The sequence below is a fragment of the Pygocentrus nattereri genome, chromosome 27 (assembly GCF_015220715.1).
Source record: "Pygocentrus nattereri isolate fPygNat1 chromosome 27, fPygNat1.pri, whole genome shotgun sequence".
Lineage (NCBI taxonomy): Eukaryota > Metazoa > Chordata > Actinopteri > Characiformes > Serrasalmidae > Pygocentrus > Pygocentrus nattereri.
Genome location: NC_051237.1, coordinates 16380807 through 16402903, shown reverse-complemented (window position 1 = coordinate 16402903; position 22097 = coordinate 16380807). Strand labels below are relative to the sequence as shown.

General features: G+C 41.9%; 2 protein-coding genes across 4 annotated transcripts in view; both read left to right on the top strand.

Moving 5' to 3' along the window:
* Positions 1-3998, top strand: part of pdpk1a (3-phosphoinositide dependent protein kinase 1a) — a 28460-nt gene extending 24462 nt beyond the window's left edge. For all 3 annotated transcript variants that reach the window (XM_017707544.2, XM_017707543.2, XM_037535180.1), the window contains one exon: positions 539-3998. In XM_017707544.2, coding sequence (XP_017563033.2) covers positions 539-652 — 114 coding nt within the window. In that variant the 3' untranslated portion in view covers positions 653-3998. The remainder of the gene's footprint in view (positions 1-538) is intronic.
* Positions 3999-9734: 5736 nt separating this feature from the next.
* On the top strand, positions 9735-20773 carry kctd5a (potassium channel tetramerization domain containing 5a). Its single transcript, XM_017707541.2, has 6 exons — positions 9735-9988; positions 12255-12363; positions 12532-12623; positions 13125-13220; positions 15112-15237; positions 17958-20773. Exons 1-6 carry the CDS (start codon positions 9767-9769, stop codon positions 17985-17987), a joined length of 675 nt encoding a protein of 224 aa, XP_017563030.1. The 5' UTR covers positions 9735-9766; the 3' UTR covers positions 17988-20773.
* Positions 20774-22097: the final 1324 nt, after the last annotated feature.

Genomic DNA, 22097 nt, shown 5'->3' with positions numbered 1-22097 from the left:
TACATGGAAATATATGAACACAACCTCTACAGAGAACTTAAAATGTCATATTTTGCATATTTTAGCGCACAATTTCTGTTAATTTACTGAGTTTAACACACTGATAAAAATAATAAAACACAATATAAAATGGGCCATAACAGATCACATTTTATGCTAAAAGTAATTGTGCAGAGGACATTTTGCTCGTTTTCACCTAGAAAATAAACAAAACCTGTCATTTGACCAGAGGTGCCCAAACTTTTGCACGTGACTGGATGCGAAAGCACACTTCAAAATAAAGGTGTCAAAAAGGGCTCTTTGCCTTAAAGCCATAGAAGAACCGCGTTTGGTTCCTTTCAATGGAGAGTTCCTTTAATAAACCATTATAGTACATATCATATATAAGCATGAAGAATCTCCACATTAATTTAAAGGTCTGTATTTCATCTCCAAGCCAGAAGCTATATCTTTCCAAGCGTACAGGTAGATTTCATGTTTTGAACTTTGTGTAGCTTGATAGGGTTTATCGTAATCTCTGAATCCTCCCCCCATGCAGCCAAACAGAACCTATTATTTAATGGACCCCAACGGCAATGCAGACAAATGGTGCAAGAAGATCCAAGAAGTGTGGGGAAAAATTTACCACAACCATCAGACTACAGACATGTAGAGAAGTGGAGGAAGAATCCTTTTCTCAAGTCAAGGCACGTCTTTATGAACTGAGCCTGTCACTAGTTAAGCTCCTTTTAAGACTCCTTTAAGCCGATCACTTGAACATTCATTTACAAGGATAGCATTTCACCATTAAGTTAAACATCATGTACTTTCTTGGAAGCCATCCATAGACGCTTTGCCTGTTCTCTGTGCTCTTACGTGGTCCCACCTTGCTCCGTGGGTGAAGATCACTCAGCCATTCAGCTGCTTTATTAGGCCTCGAGCGAATGCACTGTTTGTATGCGTGCGCGCGTGTGTGTAAATGTGTATAGCTAATAGCCCCACTGGATGGGTAAGACTTTGCACACTGCGCTAATTCCTGTTGCCTTTTTAAGTGCTCCAAATAATTTATCATTGCTGTGTTGTGAATTCTGCTGCTTCCTCAGTGTGTAAGAGTGGCTTTGCAGACGATATGCTTGACAAGACATGCAGGTACTCAGATATTTTTACTGGTCAGTGGGGGTGGACAAACGGGAGACGCCAGACTAAAAGAGGGCTGCACACGGCTGAGAGTGAAGTTAGAGGAAGACACATTGAGCAATGTGCATCTGCTGTAGAAGACGCTTTGAATCATACGATGGAAACTGAGCCGCACAGGCAAATTGGAAGATTGTGAATTTATCGTTTTTGTGACCAACACATTTACATATCTGCCTCTTTCACCTGATGTAATCTTGTTTATCGTCCAGGCGAAGAAATGAGTGAACACAAGGGTCAATATCAGCAGCAAAACCTGCCCAGAAGTCATTGCGATTCGAGGCATATCGCTTTTCAGACCTGACAGTAATGGCAGAGAAAGCTTTTCATAAGTCATAGCAGAAAACTACTTTCAGATTCTTAATATTTCAAAACTATAACGTTCAGTTTGTAGCAAGTAGCAAACGACTCCCATCTCCTATAAACGACTGCTGATGCAAACGACTCCGCCATCAGCAGTGTACTCCGCCATCTGGCTGGTTAGCAACTTACACAGCTGGCAAGACCAAAAATGGGGATACACTACAGTTCTAAAGCAAATCTTACAGCCAGACAGAGCAATTATTCACAAGTTTCTTTTATGTTATGTTCAAAAAAGCTTTGCAAAAAAAGCTTTGCATGGCTGGCGAATTAGTTCAGTGATGCTAACCTAGCCCAGGCCACTCGCTGGACAACCACTTTTTCAACATAAGTCGGGAGCTTTCTGAGTAGTGGGTTGAAGTTAGCGAGCACATGTTAAAAACAGTATTGAAACGGGAACCTACACTGCTTTCTGAATGAGACACAGTGGAGGGGAACAAATCAGAGCAGAGATCATTTACTTATAATACTCTCACAGGCAGAGTAGCAAAAACAGCCTGTTTACAGGCCAAAGAGAGGCGGTAAAAATCGAATCACAGATAAAACCATTGTCATGAGTGGAGAGAAAAAAAGGAAATATGAGCAAAATGCAGTACATTGGTCTTAAATATCGCTTTAATATCAGGGCTCTCTCGCCATTTCATTTCCCAGTCTGAGGGCTTTTCCAGCGCCACGTTTGCACGATGCAGTGCGGGCCAAAAGTTGTGAAGTTAGTGGAAGTAACACTAACATTTTATCTTAAAATCGGGTGTTTTAAGAGAAAACAGATGGCAATACATTTATTAATACAGATTAAAATGCCCAATAACTAATTCCTAATTTATTTTGACCTTCCTGCTGAATCTTATTGAATCAGGGTGTTTTACATCAGGAATTTGCAAATAATTTAAAAGTGGTTAACGTAAGGGACTTTGTGACGTGGCCTACTGTGCAATGTAAGGGACTTCAAAAAAGACTATGAAGGCTCTTCCATAATGACTTGGAGTGATATCCCCAGTTGAAACCAAGGGAACTTTGGTTAAAATAGGTTTCAGTGAACATGCCGGATGAGTTGACTTTGTTTATAATGGGTTTGCTTGCTTCTGTGCTTTTGGCCTGTAGTGTATGTGAAAATCTGTGGCTGTTCTTTCCGCGATCCTCAGCCGAATGTGTTTATGTGCAGGCCTAAACGCAAGATGTGGTTGAGATTTGACTCTAGGTTTTTCCATCACTGTGTCTACCCCCATCACTTCAGAGTTATCATTAATATTCAGAGCTCGCTTTGTTCGCTTTAATAGAGGGCGTGCTGCATCAGTGACAGTGGGAGTGGGATGATGTGCGTAACCACTCGCGAACCTTACAGACGTTTCATCTCCGAGACGTGCTAGCTATGTGCTGTTTTTTTTTTTTTTTCTTTCTTTCTTTGTTGCCACAAGACAAAAAAAAAAAAACTAACTACAGCAGTTCATCTCGCCGTGTACTAGATCCTGTAGACGTTCTTGGTGTGTGATGCGTTTAGATCAGCTGCGAAAATGAAATAAATAAATAAAATAGTCGTTCAGCGCTGTGTACATGGGACGGTGTTGCGCCGAGAATAGACGTGGCTTTATTTCGGGTATCATTTTTTTGTTTTACTACTAGGTTTACAGAACTGCTGTGTGAATATTTTAGTTTTTTTTTAATTTAATTTATTTTTTTTATTTTTTTTATTTTTTACATTAGATCTGAAAGTGCGAGATCTACCTGGGGTACGTTTTTTTTTGTTTGTTTGTTTGTTTTTTCTTTCCTTTCTTTTCCGGAGGTTACCTTACTGGAAAATAGCGTGGTTGCTTCTTTTTATTTCTTTTTTCCTCCATCGGTGAAATTCGCCATTCTCGCCTGTAAATAAATCTAAGTGCAATCCGAAATATTGAAATGGCTCCTCAGTTCCAAAAAACACCTAGAAATGCTGGATCTGTCCAAATGAACCGTAGAACAGCTGTGTAGTGCAGATGTGTGTTTCTCCTCCTCCAATGTGTTTTTGTTTTTTTTCTCCTCTTTATTTCTGCGGTTACTTTGTGTATTTGAAATTCTACCTGGTTTTGCGGCCGAATATGACTGTGATGTACAGAAAGTAATGCAATGTTCTAAGGATACACACCTTTTATATTTTTATTCTTATATAAAGTTATTCGCTGAGAGCGGCTCAGCATGCTGTTCCTTGTGTTATTTAAAATCTAATATATGAACCATGTTTTACGAGCTTGTGTTCAGGGGCCATTGTGTATGTACTGAGATGTTATGCCTTTGAATGTGAATCATCACTGTAAACGATGTTTTTGCAGCCTTTCTTTTTTTCATTATACATTTCAGATTTGGTCACGGAATTAATTATGTCAACTTTTAAGGAACATGTTTGTTTGGGTTTTGCGTGCTTATTATAATTAGATGGAAGAATGTCCCACATGAACTCCTGTAATAAAAGCATGTAGGCTGTTATTATTTAAGAGTGGTACATTTTCTTGATTGTTTCTGTGTGTGTAGGATAAGCAGCCCCATGGTCATTTCTAATACACTGTAAGGGGGGAGTTAATTTACTTATTTCTTACGTAACTCCACAAACAAAGGGAGCCAAATCTATTCGGGATGGACAACGACCACAGAAAATTGCTGAAAATCAACCCTACACTTCTGTGGACCGTTGAATGATTATTTTCTTTCTCTGCCATGGCATTCGTTACATGGCCTAAAGTATGTGGACACCTGACCATCGCTATTATGAGATTGCTGGACATCTCATTGCAAAGCCATCGGCATTAATGTGGAATTGTCCCCCGCTTTACAGCTATAATGACCTCCACTCTTCGGGTGGCTTTCCACAAGAGTCTGTGGAAATGTTTGCCCGTTCAGTTAAAAGAGCATTTATGAGGTCAGGCACTGATGTTGAACAAGAAGTCTTGGCTTGCAATCGACAATTTCAGTGGGGTTGATGTCAGGGCTCTCAGCCGCTGGAATATCTGAAGACTGCACAGCTGTGTGCTTGATTTTATACACCTATTAGCAACAACGGTTGGCTGAAACGCCTAAACTCAATAATTAGGAGCTGTGTCCACATACCTTTTACATGTATTTCGGAGGATCAGGGAGGGGTATCTCAGCTAGCTGAACATTCGCTCAATGATAGGGGGGGTGTTGGGAAGGAGAGGAGAATCGTGATAGTACTTCTCTGTCTGCTGGTGCACTGTGATGTAAGCAAACTCGGACGATATTTTAGTGGTGGACAAAATTTTTTATGGGAAGACAAGAGGTTTGTCTTTTGAATGGTGTGGTATAGTGAATCATGCTTAATGTGAGCAGGGCCATGAACTAACAATGTAAAAACGTTTGTGAATTTGGGTTGATGTTAAGGCCTGTAAGTGACTAAACCTGTGGACCCCACAGAAATCTTATTTTTAAAGAACTGTTTGGATCAGTAAGTGGAATCTGGGGTTCGAGTGTTTTGGGCCTTTTATAATCAACATTTTACAGGTGTATGTGTTACTAAATGCAGACAGTGCAGGCTGGAAACAACACACTGCAAGAGAGAATCTCCAAGAGTCCATCACCAAAAAGACAGTGATCCACTGACGGTTGGTGTAGTTAAAGTATCCGTGTTCGAAAAAGTTGGAGAAGATTTTTTTCAGTTGGTTAACAGCCCTGCTGCTAAAAATGGGGATTCATGCTGATCTGGTGCTGGTTTAGCTGGTCACCCCTGCATGGTCATGCTGGTTGACCAGTATACCAGCATCAAAACAAAACATGCTGGCTTTGGTGGTGATCAGCATGTCAAATTACGTTGCTGCTGGCCAGCATACCAGCATCCAAAACACAACATAATCCTGGTCTATGCTGGTTTTTCTAAAAGGAAGAAGGCACAAATGTGCAGTGGGTTTATCTTATAAACAAGTAAATAGACATTATTAGCAGTTGTTGAAGAAATAATCCCACAATTATAGAAATCCACCCGTTTCAAACCAGTTTTAACAAACTCTCATCCACTTGGCCTCACTAAACTCTCTTCAGGGAATCCCTGATGACATCGTAAGGGACGTTCCATTGCTTTTACTTCTTTAGCAGCAGAACTTGGCCAGAAATCACTACAACCAGATGCTTTTTCCTTCTGAAACACGAAATGCTTAATACATGACAGCTGATACAGCTGTGTATATATATATATATATATATATATATATATGACAGAAATGCCCAACAGTACTGTTCTATACCAGGTTTATAACCAGCCATTAACTTGTATTGTACATAAATTGTATGTACATTTTGTTGAAACTTCTCATAAACAAACATTGGGCATAGCTCGGCGATGAGCTCGCTGACACTAACCTGCCGAGGGCGAGTGCGCTCTGCTCGAACAATCCAGTCTTTTCGATCAATTGCTTATTTCTCCCCTTCTGGGGTGAATAGTGACTTTGTAGTGCAGGTCTGATTAACACAGTATATGTGGGCGAGGGCAGGTTTAACTAAGCAGTGGAATGAGACCAAATGATGATTAGTTGACTCACAAACTACAAAAGCATGGCATCTCCAGTCTTTCACGTTCATGGCTTGGAGCCAGAAGGCATGTTGTGGCATGGCCGGTGTGCAATCCCACATTTTGTACAGCTCCCTTGGGAAAATGTCATTTGTGAACTAATAACTCTGTATTTTGGCCTCTTCAGGACGTCTGCATGCTACCAAACGTGCACAATAAACCTGTTTTGGGCTGTGACCCACATAGGCCTAAGAGGACCTGTGGTTAAAAACAACACTTCTATGACAGAGAAGATGAGAGCAGTGTGCTGTGTTTATTTTGGGGCATGGGGCAAGACATTTACATAACTGACAAAAGGCTAATTATTCCCTCAGTGCTATTTTAAAAGGTAAAATGCCTACAGGGCCAACGTGGCTGTGACTATAAGGATATGGAGGTCTGGACCTCGGTAGTTTAGAATTTATGAATTAAGCCTTAAATTCCAGTATTACCCAGTCAGAAGTGACACGACTGAATCTTCAGTGACCGCAGAGCTGCTGTGCTATGCCCATAGCCTTTTCGCCCACTGTGTCTGTTTCACACTTTAGACTACAGCTCTGAAATAAATGTGAGAGTTTGCTGAAAATATAAGACACGACTGTGTGTGCTTACAAGCCGACGGACCACATCAGCATGTAAATCTGCATTTCGCAGAGCGTAACCTAAAGCCTAAGCGCTGCTGCTATCTTAACAACAGTCCTGTATCATTCTACTGATGGATGATGAACTTCATTTACGTGGATAAAAAATCATTTCAATGGATTCGATTTGATTTATACATTTCAACGTTTCAGTTTCAATAAATTGATCCAAAAAAAATGGAATAATTAACTAAATGGGCTAAATTCAAGAGACTAACTGGAGTTTAGGGATGAATGAAGGGGAAATGAAATTATAGATACAAAGAGTAATGTGTTGAAAAAGGAAAAGGAGGTCAGAAATGAGCACTTTCTATGGTAAATATATTCGGAAGTGTGTAAATTAGGTCGCATTTCTGCAACATGGACCTCACTAAAGGCCCCAACAATCCCCACTGTAGAGCAGCTGGCATTAGCATTTATAACAGTTTGATATCTGGCTTTGCCTCAGCTTTATGTCATCCCACTGTGGAACGAAGGATATGATAACCACCATAACGCCATACCTTGTAACGGCCTCCAACCACAACACTGTGGTGTGCTGTAAGACTGAGCTATAATGAGTTCTGGTGCAATAACAGTAAAGATTAGAGCAGACAAACAGGCAAAATAGGCCAAAGTGGGTGAGTGCATCTCAGTCCCAGTCCTAGGGAGCCTGTATGAAGAACATTCTTATGTTCTGCTTGATCTAATAAACTCTCAGCTCAAAATAGGCTTGACAACTGTGTGCGGAGTGTGTGGGTTACAGCAAGAACAACTCATCAACTGTGCAGAAGGCGTGGTCCTCAAGGCTGGCGTTGTGAGATACTGCAGTCCGTTAGCAGAGCTCAGTGATCACTGCAGCTGTGTAGTGTGTTTTTGTTCAGTGCTTCACACTTATAAAATAATTTGCTTTTTAACCCCTTAAAATCCCAGACCTATTATATAGAAACTACAGGGACTTTAGTGCAAACTGGTTGAGCTATTCTTAGGTTATAGAAATGTGTAATAAAATGTTGGGCCCCCTGGTGGGCGCTGGCCATTTAAGGGGTTAAGAAATAAGCCTTATTAGGAGTTTCAGTTCAATACATAACAATTTTATTAAATACTAAAGAAGAAAAGATTTCACAAATAACATCTTAATACTTGACACAATTAATAACAAACTTTACACAAATTACTTTCCAAATTAAAAGTCCTGGGGAATATTTGTCCACAATGCTTTCTCTCTTTTTAATAACTCATAACGCTTTAACATTTTTTAGTTTTTGAATGCTTTGCTTGGTTTGGTTGATAATGAAATAACCATTTTCTTACTGAATATGACATGATTAGATATATTGCCACATGTCAACATCTTGTGACAGTATAGCTAATTTAGTGGTTGGTGTAGTGTAGTGGGTAACACCTCTGCCTTCTACACTGTAGACTGGGGTTCAATACCCCACCTGGGTAAACACCCTACACTATACCAATAAGGGTCCTTGGGCAAGACTCCTAACGCTGCCTCTGCCTACCTGTGTAAAATGACCAAGTTGTAAGTCGCTCTGGATAAGAGCGTCAGCCAAAAGCTGTAAAAGTAATTTGCAGTGCATTCAGTGGGAATGACCCAGTACCCAGACATAGGCTATAAGCGCATTCACTGTCAAAACATAAATGTTTATAAAATATAAATGTTCATAAATTATGAAAATAACACACACACACATTTTCTAAGCCACTTCTCCCTCAGGGTTGCAGGGGTGGTGCTGGAGCCTATCCCAGCGGTCACTGGGCAGAAGGCAGGATACACCCTGGACAGGTCGCCAGTCGATCGCAGGAAAATAAATAATAATTCATTTAAAAAAAAAAAAACTTCCATTGCAAATGTCAAAAAATTGGTGCGTGGTTTAATGAAGGTTATTCTCATTCTCTGCATCTTCCAGTTCCACTGTCACCTGCTGTTGCCTTATGGCAACAATGACATGTTCCCACTTTATGAAAACCCTATAAAAACCAATCTGGCTTTATTCATGACAAAAGAAATGCTAGCCTTCAACGGATTGCGCTTCATCTTGTTTTGCTTACAGTTTGTGTATGAATACTGAACGATGCACACACTTCCAGAGCTGCAGAGCTGGGATTTCACCATGTGATATGAAGAAGCACAGACTAGAGCGGGAAAGCATCTGATCAGATAAAAGTTTGCCACTCAGAAAGCCTTCAGCTTCCCTGGCCAAACACTTTGGCCAGTTATGACTCTTGCAGTCCAACAATAAATAAATAAATAAAAATCACATCAACATGCAGTAAAGGATTAAAGGGTGAAGGCCACTTGACTTTAGAGATACAGGTAACAGGTAACGTTACAGTAAACAGTGGATCATAACCGGGTAATATCATGGCAACAAATTTCCATAACAAAAATGACAGGACTTTTAATAATGTCAGTACTGCCGTGATGGCGTGTTGGTGTGTGTTGTGATGGTACGAGTGGATCAGACACAGCAGTGCTGCTGAGGGTTTAAGCGGTGTCCACTCTGTTAGATAGTGGCTCATCTGTCGCTGCGCTTTTTGGTGCCGGTCATCTTCTAGTCTTTCATCCCTGCCCACAGGACGCTGTTGGCTGGACGTTTCTGGTTGGGGGATGATTCTCAGCCCAGCAGTGACACGGAGCTCCAGCAGCACTGCTGTGTCTGATCCACTCAGACCAGCGCAACACACACTAACACACCACCACCACATCAGTGCTACTGCAGTGCTGAGAATGCTCTGTGGTGGTCCTGTGGGGGTCCTGATTGTTGATGAACAAAACCAGTGTACTAGAGTCTGAAGGTGTAGAACTACAAAGTGCACCTATACGCCACGTGTACAGTAGCAGAGTGCTCAGTGAGTGCACTCTTATTCCATCTGCTCCAAATGTCAGCGCGTTCTCAAGCAATGGTCCACATCTTCAGTTCATGCTCCGTCCAATCACACACCGCACGCTCAGCCCCTGCGCGGAGTGAGCTGAGAGGAGGCGGCGCGGGTGGGTGGGCCGCAGGCGGGGTGCTGCTGATCGTTTCCTGCTTTGCGCTCAGTCAGGCTGCTGGAGAGGAGAGAGGAAGGAGGGATGGCGGAGAAGAGCCCTGACCCGAGCGGCTCTGTTGGTCGGAGGTGTCCCGGCCTGTCTCCGGGAGAGAGAATGCAGTCGTCTGGAAGCGGCTCGTCAAAGTGGGTTCGCCTCAACGTCGGCGGCACGTACTTCCTCACGACGAGACAAACGCTGTGCAGAGACCCCAAGTCTTTCCTTTACCGACTGTGCCAGGCCGACCCCGACCTCGACTCCGACAAGGTAAGTGGCGATAGCTGACGTTAGCTAACATGCAGGAGCCACTTCACTCGACTGACGGGGCTTCCTTCACTTGTCTCGCTCATTGTTTTAACCCGAGATGGTGGCTGTCCGAGAGGCGTTGGCTCGTCCTCTGTCAGTCGATTTGAGCTGGTGAACTCGCCTGTCTTCTGGACAGCGGCAGCGCGGGGCAGGCTAGCTGACTTTAGCGGCAGCAGCTAATGTTATGAGGTAGGGGACGGGCTAACGGGCTACAGATCACGATGACTACACAAATTCATCTGCTTGTTTGGTTATTGATCGTCTGCCGACGGCCGGTTGTTGAGACGGAAGCCAGTAACAAAGTATTTGCCGACTGCGACCAGGAGCGGTGAGCGCCGGTTACCGTTGGAGTGAATGACAACCGGCAGTTAGCGAGTTAGCTGGAGTGCTAACGCTAGCTAACTGGAGACGTTAGCTTCCCAAACACACGCATAAATGTAGCTAGCTTAGCGAACCTTAACTGCCAGCGGGATCATCACAAGCCAGCGTAACTTGTTAAATAACGCAGTGACATAAAGCTACAGCAGTAAAATACAGCTTTAGCCTATTTATAACTCTAGCGGCCCGTTTAGCTGTTCAAAAAGTTCCACGTTAGCTCGCAAGCTAACCAGCTAGCTTATGTAAGGCTGTCTGTTACAGGTAACGGTGGCTAATTCTCCTGCTTGTTTTGAAGTTGGTCTAAACGTGGCTGTTTAAGGACGTTACCCTGCCGTTTTTCAGTTAGTTTGCCTCCTGAGGCTTGGGCTTAACGTTTCAGCACTTGAGCCGGACTGCGTTGTTGCCTTTTGTGTGTCGCCTTTTAGCCATTATAGCCGCAGCTGTCTGCCGGTTATCTGTTCGAAGCCGTTTCTCTAGACGTTATTTTGACATTTCTGAATAGCTCAGTCCTTGAGATGTGAAACCAAGTCGTAGAGAGTGATTTGATGGGAAATGGATCATGTGCAGTGAAACTTACAGATTTCTTTACAGTGCTGGTGGTGGGAACCAGGGATCTCGGTGTCTACAACACAACAGATATAGACGTTTTATCTGTTGTCCCGAACCACCAGTGAGCTTGCACACCATCTGAGTTTTTGTTGTGATGTTGACGGCAAAATAATAAAGCCATCATCATATGAAAAAGTAAGGGGTCAGTTTTGCTGTTTTCTTTGGGGACTATTTTGCCATACAGCATCCCGCATGTACCCCTCAGCCATGAATGCATTAAGATACAGTTGAAGCCAAAACCTTTTCACACAACACACAAGTGTGTCAGACACCAGGCAGGACACATCTAACCTAACCAGCTCATGTAATACCTTTTTGGGAGGGAGCTTTTAGCGGTGAACATCTGGTTCCTGTCACCACCGCTGTGGATAATTCTGACTCTGTTTCTGTAGAACAGAATAGAGAGCAAACTGCTCTGAATGACTTTGTTTACATCTCAGCCATTTAATTCTGTAGGATTGTTGAACAATCAGTGGTGTTTCCCTTTGAAGCAGTAATGTTTTAAGTAGCCTAACCTGCTGCTGCTTAACAGGTAGCAGTAGATTTTTTTAAAATCTGGGCATTAGTTAACTTGGGTTGTTTCAAAATTAAGAAGAGGCGACAATGAGCATAATTTAAGTGTAAGAATATTTGAAGTATAGAAGAAAATGGATAAACTGGTAACCCCACACCAAGAAGAGAAAGATTAGACCCTCTAACTGGCTGCAACTTCGTTGATTGCTCAAATCACCTGAAGGCTGGTTCTGTAAACGTCTGGCTTTTGGTGCATAACTCAAATAATGGCTACTGCAGAGGATAATAAATAGTGTCCAGTCGTGCTTTAACATGGTAACAACTTTGCCGCTGATAACTGCCTCAAGCTCCTTAAAGAAACAGAGACAGAAATGGTTACATCCAAAAAGTAATGTATTATGAAATAGTGTTGTAAATGATTTATCGTGAACTGACAGCAGTTGTTCAGCTAAGGCTCCAGCTGGGTAAAAGGTACGTTTTTATTTTCAGTAAACAGGAGTTCCTGTTTGAATTGACAGGTTGAATCATGTTAAGCTCCTTAAGAGGAGTGTTTTGACCCCAGATGATGGCTCATTTGCATAAGCGCCACTTTGGTGAAGTGATTTGTTTGTACAGTAAGCAAATCTGTTAAGCAAGTATTTGTATGGCTTTTCTTAAGTCAAGTGAGAGAGACGTGGTTGTAATGCGTTGTTAAACATGTTTACCAAGCTGACTTTCTCCCAACTAGGATGAAACAGGTGCTTATTTGATAGATCGGGACCCGACCTACTTCGGTCCAGTACTCAATTATCTGAGGCATGGAAAGCTGGTGCTCAACAGAGGCCTTGCAGAAGAAGGTATGATGACAGTGCTGTCATGTCTAGACACGCCGTAAAGGGCTGGTCGCTATTTGTTGTATTTGTTCTTTGGATATGCAAGTTACCCCGTCGTAGTTTCTTTATTCCTAGCAGGTATGATCCAAATGCGAATGTTCATTGTTCCTTGGCTGTGTTATCGCCCGCCAGGTGTTCTTGAAGAGGCCGAGTTCTACAACATTACATCATTGATAAAACTGGTCAAAGATAAAATCAGGGAGAGAGACTGCAAAACGGCTCAGGTGAGTAAAGTCTGTATGATTTGACCTTAAATTGCTTGTTGGTGAGAGCCAAGAATTTCTTCCCTTAAGTGTCATTGCATAAAGTGTGGGTTTACCATGCCATTGATTCCTCAAAGGCTGTTAGAACCCCCCCCCCCCCCCCCCCCCCCCCCCAATCTCTTATCACATTCCTTGGCTGGTTTCTTCCGAAGCAATCTCTTGAGGTCGGTGATTAGCACAGTCTGGCCACCAAATTTAGCCTCCTATAGGAGTAGCATGGAATGTGTAATGCATTTGTGCTGGAGGGAACTGTTTCTCAGGACCTGACCGCCCATGAATTCAGCAGGACCTCTGACTAGGAACAAAGCAATGTAAATGTTCTTTTTTTGTGTTCCTCTCATTGAAAAGCTTCACAGTGGGGAATGTCTGTAGAGTGGGCTGTGTTTGGTTATAACAGCCTGCAAGGAATTGATGCTGTTTAGAAGATGCTTTAATAATTTTATGTCTTTGTTGAATTCCCAGCTTCCCATGAAACATGTCTATAGAGTCTTGCAGTGCCAAGAGGAGGAGCTAACTCAGATGGTCTCCACCATGTCTGATGGCTGGAAGTTTGAACAGGTGAGTGTCTAAAGTTGAAAAGAACCTGTGATTGACTTGAAAGGAAGAGCTTTAAGCTGCTGAACAGTGATGTTGGCATAAAAGGAACTGAGTATATGCACATTCGGACCACAAAGCAACACTAATTACCTGTGCTTAGTTAATAGGTGGTGCTGATGTATCACAGGGGAGTCGCCGTATTATTTAGTGACTACTGAGGGAACAGAAAGAGAGGAAAAGAAGAGACAGAAACTCTTGTGTACAGAAAGTAGATGCATTATGAAGCAGGAATGTAAGTGGTTAATCATGAACTAATAAACAGTTGTTGAGCTAATGTCCCAATCAGTTAAAAAAAGGCTATTTATTATTTTTTTAATCATATTTCCAATTATTTGCATTTCCTTTTTAAATAGGCAGGTTTATCATTCAAGTTGAGGGATGTTTTTAAATAGGCAGTTAGTTCTGTTAGACAGGACTACTGAAAAATTAAGTGCTCAGGCAAAAACAGTGTTATCCGAGACTACTTTTTGTGAGGGCGAAGCAGTGAGGCAAACAACTGTTTTGTCCATGGGTGTGCAAATTACAGAGAAGGACATAGTGGACGGTTTTCCAGAGCCATCGTTACTGAGGTGCATTGAGCCAAAGCTAGCTGTGGTGATAGCCTTTATATTTATTTTAATTTGAGGCTGTCATGAGCAGACTCTAGAATACAAAACGCTCAGTAGCCCATCATTATATAGCCCAGTCATTTGTTTAGTTTTTGGTCGTGTAAGCATTATAGTTTCAGCTCCTCTGTTTACATGAATCTGGGTTCTTATGAAGGGTTTTGTTTAAGACTGTTCCATCTTGATTTCTTCACATGCGCTCTTGTGTAGTGTGTTTGCCTGGTGCCACCTACTAGTACTACATTCTACAGTCCACACAAGGAAGACTTTTTCATTTTTTTTGTACATTAATACAGAATTCAGTTTATGTATGTGCTCTTAAGTGTTGTGTTGTATATTTCAGTACATGATTTCAGAACTAGAACGGTCTATTTTATGATTTATATTTTGATTGGTGGTATTTTTGATGGAAGGTTAATTGTTAATAGTGGTGGGTTATAGTTCGTAAGAATTTGCCAAATTGTGCGTTGCAAGAAATCAAGAATAGCTGCAGGTGGAAGGCAAGTTTTTTTTTTTTTTTTTCTGTAAATTATACATTTTTGTGCACTGCATGATGCCGTGCATCAGTTGACCCTCAACTGGTTCTCCGATAAAAGTTGGCTTGGTTACTGTGATGGATGTGCTGAAATAGCAGTCTGTGAGTAATTTGTGTTAATTCAGTAAGCTGTGTAGGCCGAACTCTTCCCCCGGCAAGAAAAAATAGTTTCTATATTGCCTCTTTCCTTTGGGTGTGGTATTTCTGTTGGAAGTGTGAAATGCATGAGAGGGACGGTAGCAAGAGAGAAAGGAAGTGGTTGTTTGGAGTGGAAAGGTTGGGCGGGCATGTCTGGGCTGTTTTGTGCATTAAGCTCTTCCTCTGGGATCACCACTGAGACGTGCGCACACTTTCACCTGCCTGTGGGTAGGTTGAAAATAATGCCTTTTATCTCTAGATGTTCTCACTTGTTACATTCCAAGGTTAAGCATTGTCCTGTGCAGATCTTAAAGTAATTTTGCACAAATATGTGTCAGTCTTTACAAGATTTGGTTAACAGCTCATTGGGATCTACGTAATTCTAGTGTACTGTAAATTCTAGTGCTTTGTTTATTCAGGCTCATAGTGCCTCTCTCTTGTGTGCCTTACATGCTGCACATCACCAGAATCACTTAATGAATAAAGTGGCCAGCACTTTCTAACTCTACATACAAATTTCAATTATTTGTGGAAAGCCCTGAGCTCATTTGTCCTCTTCTGCTCCTCCTTCCAGCTGGTCAGTATCGGCTCATCGTATAACTACGGAAATGAAGACCAGGCAGAGTTCCTCTGCGTTGTTTCCAAGGAGCTGCATAATCAGTCGTACGGCACGAGCAGCGAGCCGAGTGAAAAGGCCAAGGTGAGCATCTGCGCACCGCTCTGCTGCATCTTTTGTACACAGCGGGGAGTACAAGCACAGAAAGCAGACATTACTGCTATATTTGGTATTGTTTGTGGTCGCTAATGCCACTTTTATTTAATTCTAACTTAAAGCCTGTTAGAAAGGGATTGGTTTTACATGAGGATGTGGGGTTAGGCCAGTTTACCACAGAATGTCTGTAATGTTTATGACTAATTAGCACGATTAAGAAATCGTAAATGACAGAGATCAGAGTGGCTGCTCAGTATACGCAATTTACTCAAGAAAACAGTAGAAAACACGTTTATACGTTTAATGTGGTTGTTTCATTTACTCTGATCTTTTACCTTGCTGACTGCGCTGTGCATGTACAGTGTCTTTAGCATTGGCATTCGCTTGGGATTTCAAGACCAGCAGTCATCACTGCATAAAAAAAAAAAAAAATCTGCAATTTCTGTTCTGAGTGTACATAATGTAGGACAATAACATACACTATATAGCCAAAAGTATTTGGTCATCTGCCTTCACACACACATGAACTTGAGTGACATCCCATTTTCAATCCATAGGGTTTAATATGATGTCTGCCCACCTTTTGCAGCCATAATAGCTTCAACTCTTCTGGGAAGGCTTTCCACAAGGGTTAGGAGTGTGTTTATGGGAATTTTTGGCCGTTCTTCCAGAAACACATTTGTGAGGTCAGACACTGATGTTGGACCAGAAAGCCTGGCTCACAGTCTCCGCTCTAATTCATCCCAAAGGTGTTCTATTAGGTTGAGGTCAGGACTCTGTGCAGGCCAGTGAAGTTCTTCCACACCTAACTGGCTCATCCACGTCTTTATGGACCTGCTTTGTGCACTGGTGCGCAGTCATGTTGGAGCAGGAAGGGGCCGTCCCCAAACTGTTCCCACAAATTTGGGAGCATGAAATTGTCCAAAATCTCTTGGTGCTGAAGCTTTAAGAGTTCTTTCACTGGAACTAAGGAGCCGAGCCCAACTCCTGACAAACAACCCCACACCATGATCCCCCCTCCACCAAACTTTACACTTGGCACAATGCGGTCAGAGAAGTATCGTTCTCCTGGCAACCGCCACACCCATACTCATCCATCAGATTGCCAGACGGAAAAGTGTGATTGGTCACTCCAGAGAACACGTCTCCACTGCTCTAGAGTCCAGTGGCGGCGCTTTACACCACTGCATTCAATGCTTTGCACTGCGCTTGGTGATGTAAGGCTTGGATGCAGCTGCTCAGCCATGGAAACCCATTCCATGAAGGTCTCTACACTCTTCTTGAGCTGATCTGAAGGCCACATGAAGTTTGGAGGTCTGTAGCCACTGACTGCAGAAAGTTGGTGACCTCTACGTAGAAGTCTATGCCCCTCAGCATCCGCTGACCCCGCTCTGTCATTTTACGTGGCCGACCACTTTGTGGCTGAGCTGCTGTCGTTCCCAATCACTTCCACTTTGTTATAATCCCACTGACAGTTGGCTGTGGAATATTTAGTAGTGAGGAAATTTCACGACTGGACTTGTGGCGTCCGATCACGGCACCACGCTGGAATTCACTGAGCTCCTGAGAGCGACCCATTCTTTCACTAATGTCTGTAGAAGAGGTCTGCAGGCCTAGGGGCTCGGCTTTATACACCTGTGACCATGGAAGTGATTGAAACACCTGAATTCAATGAATTGGATGGGTGACTGAATACTTTTGGAAATATAGAGTATGAATTGGCTTGATTTTAGCTACAGAAAATACATTTCCACAGAATTTAGTTGTGTTTGTACTGACATGTTGATTTGGTTTAGTATAACTGGCGTTGTTTCTATGGCTCGTTTTACTGAAGGTAAAAGGAGCCAGAATCTTTACTGATGCTGAGTAAAAGTGACAAGACACAAATCACAGAGGAAAGGTGGTAAAATGTTATTATCCCACCTCCCCATGTAAAACTGATCCCATCTGATCAGGGATTAAAGCTTAAAGACCTGTACATGAGGAGATACTATTGAAAATCTATGTTAACGTAATTAATCCATGCCCAGAGACCTCAGATCTATTGTCATGTTCCTGAGTTTGACTAGTGTGCTCATTCTATAGTGCATTTCCATTCTTCCATGCTACGTCCAGAAGAAGAGGGTTAATGGTGATGTATGTTAACCCTTTTAAAATGCCACAGTAAAACGGTGAGGTCTCATTTGCACATTAGCTCTGTGGGTTTCTGTAGGTTTTCCCTCATTTGTTTCACGCTTGCCTTTTGCTTTTCGCTCGTACTCATTAGCCCCAGTCAAACTAGAATTACCCTCGGCTTGTCCAATCTTCTCCCTGTCGGTATCTGACACAAGGCTGAGTTAATGATGGAAAACCTCCTCAATATTTAACGACCACACCCCCACCCCCCCATGAGCAGCTTGCGCTTTGCAAGAACATCTCTCTCCTGAAAATGTCTACATCGCTCCTCTCTCGAATTCAATTCAGCGCTCCGGCTCATTTAATGCATTATTGATGTTTAATATCGTTGTCCTTTAATGCTGTAGGCAGAGTAATATTAGAGTTTAGGCTCGTTGCTAGTTCTTCACGGCAAAGTGCAAAGGCATTCTAATCCGAAAAATAAATATTTTAATGCTCAAGATGACTGATGAGCTGCTCTTTCCAGTGATTTATTTATTCATTTGCTTCACCCTGCCGCCTACTTAACAGTTGCTGCATTTTTGTTTTAACAGATCCTTCAAGAACAAGGCTCTCGAATGTGAAACAGCTGTGCGTTTAGACGGCTTGGTCCTGTCGGCACTCAAGCGAAATGACATGCGCGACATCGCAACGAGAGAGAAATTTGGCGTATTTGGAATGGACGTTGATTTTGGGGTAGTTGACACTTGTTTGTGCCTGCGCAGCAAAACTGGACTGTTTTATTTTGTGTTTATAGGAGGAAGGTGATTTCATTTGGCCACGCGAAAGACAGGAATATGCATGTCGCGAGTCGTAAGCTGAGCTAAAAGGGCCACGTTTATATCTGGCCCACAGTTAACTCAGGGTCTCATTGACTTACTGAAAATATTTTAATCATGAAACCTTTGGTTCAGTGAGCAGTTTTAATATCGAGATATGTATATTAAGTCAAAGTCGAACCTCAGTGGTCAAAACCATAACTGAGAAGGGAGTAGAACAGGCTTGCTTTTGGTGTTTTGTTTTGTTTTTGTTTTTTTTAAACTTACAAAAGCTACCAAGGTGTCTGATAAATGGTGTTTACCAGTGAAGGCGTTTTTTGTTTTTGTTTATGCTTTTAAGACAAACAAACAGACAAGGATCTTGTATTTTTAGAATGTACGTAGGACTAGAGGTGATCAAATTTCTCTTCAGCCTGCATAGTGTTCGTCAGGTTTCGTATCAGGGAGGAGAGAAACATCCATATCGACTCAAGGTTACAGTACTGATGTTTTTTTTTTTCTTCTTCTTTTTTTTTTCCTCTGTAATTTTTGAGGTGGTGTTCTTGCTGCAGTGACGGAAAGAGATCTTGAAAGGCTGTGCTGAACTTTGTCTTCCATCGTTGGGTTAATTCCAAATGGCTCACAGTTAAACTGGAACAGTTTTTCATATGTATAGTTTTTGGAGAGAGGGAAACAATTCTGACATTTTTAGTGACGGACAAAGCTTTGAGAGAAGTTAGTCTTTTTTGTAACTTCAAAATCATGGCAAGCCTTGCGTTTAAGATGACTGAATCAGGTCCTTTTTATATATATTACTTTATGGCTCTGCCATCATAAAGTTGCTTTATTAGTTATATGACAGTGACTGTTATTAGTAGTCTTGACTTTTTTTTTTTCTAAGTTTAAGTTTAGTGAATGAGTAAACAAAAAAAAGTTTATATGTCAGTGTGTATATAAGGCACATTCACACTAGGGGTGCATCGATATCACTGGCTGGTGTTAATTCTGGCCTGACAAGGCACCGATAATTATCATATTTGCAGTATGTGCTGAAGATTTCGAGAGCTCATGGTTCTATTGTTCTAAAGACACTAACTTGAGCAGTTTGGTCAATTTAAAGAATCAGTATGTATCAACCGATGCTGTTAAGGTGTTTGGTATTGGAATCGGCTCCAAAATGGTATCCACACGCCCCTAATTCACACCCACGCACTGTTTATTGCCGAGTGTAGATAGAGCACACAATCTATATACCGTACGACTACAGAGCGTATGGTGACTTCAGACTGTAGCAGTATGCAATCCAATAAAAATAAAGCTCTAAGCTTATGATTTGCAACCATGTTTTTTTCTATAAGATACGCAATCGTTTTGCTTCAGTTCAACTCTTTTGCAGTTGAATGTTCTTACGGATTATACATATTATTGTCTGTTTATAAAGCATATTTTTTGACAATGTTGCCTTTAATTAATGACCAACAAAATGTCAAAAATTTCATTTTGAATTGCAGTCAGGGAAAATAACAATGAGAGAAATTGTTAAATTCACTTCGCCGGGCTACAAGCATATCTCGTTCGCCATTGTACATAAACTAAAGAGCGTACTATTCGTTATCAGTGCATGCTATTTTCCCCTAAGTCTCTATTTCACACACAAAGGGCTTTTAATAGTGGAATACAAGCTATAACTCTTACAGAGGTCCATCCGGCCCTCTCTATATATTGCCTGAATAAGGTGATGTTTACATGGCTAGTGTTTTTTCTAAACAATAACCTTTCACGTTTACTTACCTTGACTATGTGGCACCACCGTGTAGTTTGGCTGGTTTTGAATACCTGTATGTTTACATTATCCTCTTTATAACCTAGCTAGTTACTGTCAACCCTTGTGTCTTAGCTGATCTGAGCGGTTTTTGAAATCCTTCCCAGTGGAGTGATGAGTTTGCTTGCTCACTGAGTCAGTGTCTTGTGAAATGTGCCTCCACGGTGCATGACGTCCAGGCCATGCTGACCAACAGAGGAGACGCTGGACAGCGTCGGGCATCGCAGCGCTGTAATTTATTTATTTATTTTTTTAAAAAAAAAGAAAACACTTTTCGTTTTCGTCTAGCGAACAGAAAGGAAGTGCGGCTGTCCTAGCACATGCGCACTGATCCACCTCTTCCACTGAAGGACACTAGTTCAGTCCACAGTAACATTGCAGTTGGTGCCCCTTTTTTTATTCTTTTGTTTTTGTGGGGAGGAATACAGAGCTAACACTTAACGGGCACAAGTATGTTTTCACTGAGGCTGCTGTGGACTGTCGTCTCAGTCTAAGATACATATGTAGACTTTTTTTTTTCTTTCATTTGAGCGTGCAATCTGCAAAACATATTTAAAATTTGGAAAAAAGAGCAGAAACAGTCTGAAACGTCTTCTGCTCCACTTTGTCACTGCTGTTCCTATACTACTATCCTATAAAATGTTTTTTGTATTTGTATTTTTTTATGCTTCAAATTTGTGTATACACATAGTATATTACTATATATGTAATTGCAAGTTAACAACTGGGGGGGAAAGTATATGACGGTAATGCTAGAACCACGTCAACTTAATAAAACGTTGAATTCAAACATTGTGTGTGTGTTTCTAAATGGTTTTAAATGGTTCCAACATGGGCGGCACGGTGGCGTGGTGGGTAGCACTCACAGCGAGGAGGGCCTGGGTTCGATTCCCCGGCCGGGCGACCAGGGTCCTCTCTGTGTGGAGTTTGCATGTTCTCCCTGTGTCTGTGTGGGTTTCCTCCGGGTTCTCTGGTTTCTTCCCGCAGTCCAAAGACATGCAGTCAGGCCAATTGGACATGGTAAATTACCCCTGGGTGTGAGTGACTGTCTGTGTCTGTCTGTCTGCCCTGCGATGGACTGGCAACCTGTCGAGGGTGTATCCTGCCTTCCGCCCGAAGACTGCTGGGATAGACTCCAGCACCCCCCCGCAACCCTGACGGAGAAGCGGCTTAGAAAATGGATGGATGGGTGGATGGTTCCAACATTGAGCTTGAGCTGTTCAGTGTAATTCAAGCTGTTTTCAGTGGAAAAAAATAATACTTTAGACATTTAATGAGATCCATTTCTGAGCATTTAGGAGCCCAATGTGATGTTCTGCTTGGGAGGAGGCCCACACCCCTCCTAGCCCTATAATATCCTTTCATATGCAAGAATGAATGCTTCACTCTTAAGTTAAAGAAAATATACAAAAATGTCTGGACCAGCTACGCTTTTTGACAAATGATGGAAATTCCATTTACTTAAGATACATTTCTTTATAATTTCTGTATGAAATTGTCACTCAGAGTGGAGTGATGTGAAATAAGCCGTTTCACTGACATTTTCCCATTCGCAGTCGTTCACATTGGTGATAATCTGAACCAGACGTCTAAAGAATTTAACGCTTCTAAAAGATGCCTTACTACATGAAAAGGTTATGAATGTGCTGCCTGATGCCTGAGACATTTTTTTATGATAGTTTTCAGGAGTTCTTGGCCTAAAACATCTTAAAGTCCAGCCATGGTGGGGCTCTACATTCAGGGTGTTGTAAGGCAAAGTAGTTGTCAAAGAATTGACCAGGTTTGGCAATATTTGTTCTCTACAAATGAACCTGTTCAAACCACTTTGAATACCTTTTTATTATACAGCAATTTATAAACAATTGTCGAATTAACCTTGAAAGAAATTTTTAATAGTGCGTACTCTTTTGGGGGGGGATGGGGGAGGGGGGAGGGTAGCGTGGTAGCGTTAGTAACCTACGTAACTGTTATAGCAAGAAATGGCCCATTTAATGTACCCCAGCCAGTCCTGATATGCATTGCTATTTTGCCAGTTTGAACAGCAGAGGGCATGCTTGGGCTGTTTTTTTTCATACCTCTTAATTATTAAAGTAGCAGGGAATGGGATTTTTACA